Source organism: Camelina sativa, chromosome 8 (genome assembly GCF_000633955.1).
Source record: "Camelina sativa cultivar DH55 chromosome 8, Cs, whole genome shotgun sequence".
NCBI lineage: Eukaryota > Viridiplantae > Streptophyta > Magnoliopsida > Brassicales > Brassicaceae > Camelina > Camelina sativa.
The window spans coordinates 5,686,195-5,692,956 of NC_025692.1; the positions used below are offsets into that span (position 1 = coordinate 5,686,195).

The window sequence follows — 6,762 nt, forward strand, 5'->3', positions numbered from 1 at the left end:
TCCAAAAACTATCCGTTATGAACATACTGTACACAAAAACCTTTATTGGTGACTACAAATGCGATAAAGAAATAAATTGATAATCAATGCTAGTATTTATTTTGTCAAAATCGACGTGTCCAGTAACTAATAAATTTAAATTTCGAATTTTCGTAAGCTTTACAAAAAAAAAAGAAATTAAAAGAAAAGGAAAAATCAATGCCAATGAATGAGAGAGTACGCGTGGACCTAAAGCTAGAATAGATCGGACGGTGGAGAAAGCTGCGTTAATAAACAAAAAAGAAGGAATCCAACGGCCAATAGTGTAGCGTCAACTCAAAGCCAAACCCTCTCCCCCAAATATTTTTGGTCTTTTAAAAACCCCCACAATCCCTCTCCTTCCTTCAATCTCCCTCTCGCCGCATCATAGAAAGCTTTCTTCTTCTTCTTCTTCTTCTTTCACACATCCGTCTGATTAATCTCTCTCTCTATCCTCCTACGATTCCGCAAACATGGTAACGATCCGCTTCTCTCTTCGTTTTTGATAGGATCAGATTACGTTTATTAGAGTTTTCTATGTCTCAGATCTCACGAGATTGCGTTGATGTTTTTTTTTTCCTAAATTGTTTGTGAATATCTTTGTTTCAGGCTCTACCAAACCAGCAGACCGTAGATTACCCTAGCTTCAAGCTCGTCATTGTTGGTGATGGTGGCACAGGTAATCTTCCCCGTACTTTTTCATCGACTAGTCCGTTGGTTTGTTTCTGATAATATCAATGGTTCTAAGCGGATCTTTCGAATCGTTTCTGTTTATAGTGGCTCAATCGATGTTTTAAGTATGGTATATTGGTGTTTGATTGTTTTTGCTAAACTCCTGATTGCTTTTTGTTGGTTGTTCAGGGAAGACTACTTTTGTCAAGAGACATCTCACTGGAGAGTTCGAGAAGAAGTATGAACGTAAGTATACCACAAAGATTGTTGTGTATTTTGCAAAATTTTCTATTCTTGCACGTTCTGATGTTTTGATCTCTGATCGATCTCCTCTGTTGCAGCTACCATTGGTGTGGAGGTTCATCCTTTGGATTTCTTCACAAACTGTGGCAAGATCCGTTTCTACTGCTGGGACACTGCTGGTCAAGAGAAGTTTGGTGGCCTTAGGGATGGATACTAGTAAGTTTACTTTCCCTATTTCCTAAGATCTGGTTTTGTATGTTGTTCAACCAATCATCACTTATTGTCACAGTTAATAGGTGAAAGTGCTTAGTGTTCAATATTTAGTATGAGTAGTTATGGTGTGAAACTCAAGAAGGAACTTGCTTGCTGTTTCTGCAACTGATGTTCTCTTCCTGAATAATGGTTGATTTGATGATTCCATTTGAATATGTATCTAATCTTTGATTTTCTTGCAGCATCCATGGTCAATGCGCCATCATAATGTTTGACGTCACAGCAAGGCTCACATACAAGAACGTTCCGACTTGGCACCGTGATCTTTGCAGGGTGTGTGAAAATATCCCGATCGTTCTGTGCGGGAACAAAGTCGATGTGAAGAACAGGCAAGTGAAGGCAAAGCAGGTCACATTCCACAGGAAGAAGAATCTGCAGTACTATGAGATTTCTGCAAAGAGCAACTACAACTTCGAGAAGCCCTTCTTGTACCTTGCTAGGAAGCTCGCCGGGGACCAAAACCTTCACTTTGTGGAGACGCCAGCTCTTGCTCCACCAGAGGTTCACATTGACATTGCTGATCAGCAAAAGAACGAGGCTGAGCTCTTACAGGCTGCTGCTCAGCCACTCCCTGATGATGATGATGATGTCTTTGAGTAAATCCTTCTGAATCGTCTGCTGCTGTGGGAAGCTCTCTTGCTTTTTTTTCGTTTTGGTGTTCTCTATGTTGTTCTGATGTTACATATAAAATCTATCGGTCTTGTAACAAAAAAAATTAGGGCAATATTTTTGGATTGTTCCATTGGTATCTAAAGCTAAGTTGTTTCTTCCCAGGAATATGTTTTGATTGGAAAACTTGAATCTCCCAGCTTAATAAATACTTTGCCAGTATTTAGCTACTAGAGTCATATTATAATCCTGTGAAAACTTAGCTGCAAGTAGATCTTGTTGGGAGGAGATTTTGACATCTGTATAAAACCTCTAAAGACCTGAACAACATTGAGGAAGATAAGTTCTTTGACTACATAGCCAAAAGAAAAGTCTCCTTTTTTACGTCTATTCTAGATTTCTTTTCCTAAAGAAAAGATAAAAAAAAGTTACTCTAGATGAATATATTTTTTCCTTGAAGAAATTTATAAATAAATAAATCTTTATTTGGTAACATACATAGAATATTATAAAGAATTACATTTATAAAATTTACATATTAATAATGTATATTTGACAGACCAACCACTAAGAAATTGCATTTGTAAAAATATGTATTTGTAAAAAATACAAACTTACAATGTAAATTTAGACGAACCAACACATAAAAGATTGTATTCGTAAAAATAATCCTTATAATGCATATTTTGACGGAGCAACGCCTAAAGATTGTATTCGCGAAAATATCAATCATAACCCGCTTTACTTTATGATTGTGATTTTCCCAAACCAACTCGTATATACAAAAAAAACCATCATAATAGAATATATAATATATATATATATATTATTTTTTTTAAAATATGTTGTTAAGAAGTACAACTATGTATATAGAGAGTACCATAATATCATTGATCTCATTAAAAGAATAAAAGAGTATAGTAATCAAGTAGTTAGCATTTACTTCCTATGTCACTAATAGATTGATATTCTAAGATTTATTTTTGTCTCTAAAATATTGATTTTGTAGATTAAAAAAAATAAAACAATTATACTACTTTATAATTTTTCACGCATGGTATTTATTTAATAGTTTATAATTTCTCTATCTACCAAAAAGTAATTGTAAATTAATTTATAAATAAAAGTTAAATTTTTTATTAATATGTGTGATAATGTCAAAACATTAATTTATTAGGGATAGAAAGAATAGTTTTTAAAATTTTTAGAATATTATTAAAATACAAAAAAAAAAATTAGTTTCCAAAATCAGGTTAGTTAGCATTTAGTTTAAAAATCGGATATGTTAAACATTAAACGTATTAAAAACCCTGTTTCAAGAAAAACATTTGTGAGATAGTGACTTTCAACGCTACAAAGACTGTGATGACTAGTGCGAGTGCGAAAGGTGACCCTAGGGTTTTGAACGGCGGTGATCAAGATGCGATGATGGTGGATATGGGGGAGAGATCCAGGCCATCCGGTGAGCCACCGGATGCGCCAGGTCTATGGGTTAGTAAGATAACCGGAGGAACTGTTGGGGGACGCTTGGCTCCGGAGGCGGTGATGAATAATGATTTTGTGGATGCGAGAATGATGTTGGAATTTCCTGATGGTGAGGATGGGGAGCCGGTGGTTACTATTGGGAAGGAGATTTTGGAAGCGATGAATGGACTGTGGAAGAACTGTATGATTGTCAAGGTGTTAGGGAGGAGTGTGCCGATTGCGGTGTTAGGTCGGCGGTTGCGGGAAATATGAAAACCGAGTGCGGCGATGCATATTATGGATCTTCCACGGCAGTTTTTTATGATCCGGTTTGGCAGTGAAGAGGAGTACATGGCTGCTCTAACTAGGGGTCCATGGAGAATTTTTGGGAGTTACCTTTTGGTACGAGCTTGGTCACCGGACTTTGATCCGTTAAGGGATGAGATTACAACGACACCAGTTTGGGTGAGGTTGGCTAATCTCCCTTTGAACTTCTATCATAGTCGGGTGTTAATGGGGATTGCTAAAGGTGTGGGTAACCCGATTAAAGTGGATGTTCATACTCTGAATTTTGAGAGAGCTAGGTTTGCTCGAGTATGTGTGGAGGTAAACCTGAGTAGACCACTTAAGGGGACGATTATGGTTAATGCGGAGAGATTTGTCGTAGCTTATGAAGGTTTGAGTAACATATGTTCCGGTTGTGGTTTGTACAGACACTTAGTGAACTCATGTCCGAAGCGGGTACAGCCTCGTGACATTGCTGGTTCAATGGCCACAGAGGCGGACAAGGAAGCCTCGGGGAGTCAGGCTCAGGAGAATGATGGTTTTGTTCCGGTACGACACCCGGGAAGACGGTCGGAGTCCCATCGGAAAAGTGGTCTGGCTATGGTAGTAGGTGGTCGTAAATCTACGAATGGAAGTTCTGGTATCACCAATAAGAAAAGTGTATTAGCGAATATTACACTTTCGAATACTTTTGGGAGGTTGGGAGTTGATTTGGCAACACCGGAGAAAAGGACGGTTGGGTTTGATTTGGGGTAGGATAAGGAAAATATTGATGTTTCGAATAATATTCCGCAAGAGACTATTGATGGTTCGAATCAAATTCAAAAGGAAAGTAATATCGTGGGTAAGAAAGCATTGGTCTTTGGGGCTGGTTTGATGGAGAAATTGGTTGGGCCAATAGGTGCGCTTGGGGGCAAAACGGAAGTGTTTGTTAAAAGGCCAGATAAGCATTACGCGAAGCCCAAAAGTGCACGGTCGAATAAGCCCACTAAGGGTTTTGTTTTTGAACAAACGAAGAGTGAAGTGGAATCGTCGGTGAATGGGAAACGTCTTCGGATTGAGAAAGACAATCTGGGGAGAGCGGGTGGTGTTTTTGTGTCTACTAATTTGAATGGAGGTGTGGTTGATTCTGGTACCCGTTCAGGCCCTGTTCTTGGTTCGGATGCGATTACAGGTTCTGCTTCGATGGAGGTATCGAATGGTACAGATGTGGTGTTGCGTCAGGAACCATCGCAAGTGGAGACGGAGCTCCAGGTGCAATGATGGTCCGCCCCGGCTCTTCTTGTCGTGTTTTATTCTGTAATGATTAAGGCTTTATTGTGGAATTGCCGGGGGGGGCAAATAAACCTAACTTCCGACGGTCAATCAGGTATTTGCATAAGAAGTTTTCTACAGATATATTGGCAGTGTTTGAGACCCATGCCGGTGGAGATAAAACAGGGCGTATATGTCGAGGGCTGGGGTTTGAGAACATGTTCCGAGTTGATGCAGTTGGTCATAGTGGTTGCTTATGGCTATTGTGGAGATCGGGTATTGGTAATGTCACGATCTTGGAATCATCTAATCAGTTTATTCACGCTCTTGTAGTGGAGGGGGTAGAGGTGTTGAATCTAATTGTTGTTTATGCTGCTCCCACCATAAGTCGTAGGAGTGGTCTCTGGGGTAAGTTATCTGAGGTGATTAGAAGGATTACTGGACCGGTGGTTATTGGTGGTGATTTTAACACGATTGTCCGGCTTGATGAGAGGACTGCGGGAAACGAGTTGTTATCTCTAGATTCTGTAGCTTTTGGGGAGTGGATTAATGAACTGTCTCTTATAGATATGGGGTTTCGGGGAAATCAATACACTTGGAAAAGGGGTCGAGTGGAGAGTTCTTTTGTTTCTAAAAGGTTGGACCGTGTATTCTGTTGTGCACATTCACGTCTTCAATGGCAAGAGGCTGTGGTCACTCATCTACCGTTCCTTGTTTCTGACCATGCTCTGCTGTATGTACAGCTTACGCCAGAGCCAATTGGAGATGCTAGCAGGAGGCCGTTTCGCTTTGAAGCTGCATGGTTACAACATCCGAGTTTCAAGGATCTTTTAGTGTCTTCGTGGGATAGCAGTATAAACACCCGTGAGGCTCTGGATAGATTACGAATGACAATGAAAAAGTGGAACAGAGAGGTCTTTGGGGATATCAATTCTCGGAAACTTCAACTTGAGAGTGCTATCAAGTCAGTTCAGGCTAGAATTGATCAAACTCAGACAATGGACCTGTTGGTAGAGGAGGATGCTTTGTTAAAGGAGTTAGATGTGGTATTAGAGCAAGAAGAGATGCTTTGGTTTCGAAAATCAAGAGCCAAGTGGTGGGTGCAGGTAGATAGAAATACAAAAAAATTTCACATATCTACAATAATCAGAAGGAGAAGGAATAAAGTAGATATGTTGAGAGATGATCTGGGCAGTTGGATATCTGAGGGGAAGGACCTTGAGAATTTGGCTGTGGAGTATTTTAGTCGTTTATACTCGCTAGATGATGTGGATGTGGAGACTGGTGTGTTACCATGTGAAGGTTTTCTGCGGTTGTCACGTGAAGAGGTTAATAGGCTTAATAAACCGTTTACTGCTTTGGAGGTCGAGAGAGCAATTCGTTGTATGGGGGACTTTAGAGCTCCTGGACCGGATGGGTTTCAGCCGTGTTTTTTTATCAAAATTGTTGGTTAGTTGTGGGAGAGTCGGTGTTGCGGTTTGTTCTCGAGTTTTTTACTACTGGTTGTCTTTCTCCTAACACGAATGATGCACTGGTGACTCTTATTCTTAAGGTTGCTAAACCTGAGCGAATAACTTAGTTTAGACCAATAAGTTTGTGTAATGTTCTTTTTAAGACGATTACAAAAACAATGGTGGGAAGATTGAAGGAGGTTATATCTAATATAGTCGGACCTGCACAATCCAGTTTCATACCAGGACGTTTAAGTACTAATAACATTGTGGTGGTCCAAGAGGCTGTCCACTCCATGAAACGTGAGAAAGGTAAGAAAGGCTGGATGTTGTTGAAGTTGGATCTAGAGAAGGCTGATGATCGCATTTGCTGGGATTTTTTAGCAGTAACATTAAGGGCAGTTGGTTTGTCTGAGGAGTGGGTTGGTTGGATAATGCAATGCGTCTCAGGACCATCGATGACCCTGTAGTGGAATGGAGAGAAGAATGAGCC

The 6,762-nt window shown here is 39.9% G+C and overlaps 1 protein-coding gene across 1 annotated transcript; it reads left to right on the forward strand.

Moving 5' to 3' along the window:
- Positions 377 to 2,001, forward strand: LOC104706338 (GTP-binding nuclear protein Ran-1). The gene is made up of 5 exons (XM_010422526.1): positions 377 to 494; positions 628 to 697; positions 880 to 936; positions 1,032 to 1,149; positions 1,389 to 2,001. The coding sequence occupies exons 1-5, from the start codon at positions 492 to 494 to the stop codon at positions 1,804 to 1,806; spliced, it is 666 nt and encodes a 221-aa protein (XP_010420828.1). The 5' UTR covers positions 377 to 491; the 3' UTR covers positions 1,807 to 2,001.

Excerpts from the sequence above, each read along its gene's own strand:
- LOC104706338 (XM_010422526.1), top strand. Across the intron at positions 698-879 it reads TGTTGGTGATGGTGGCACAG|GGAAGACTACTTTTGTCAAG; the intron begins GTAATCTTCCCC and ends TTGGTTGTTCAG. Across the intron at positions 1,150-1,388 it reads GGCCTTAGGGATGGATACTA|CATCCATGGTCAATGCGCCA; the intron begins GTAAGTTTACTT and ends ATTTTCTTGCAG.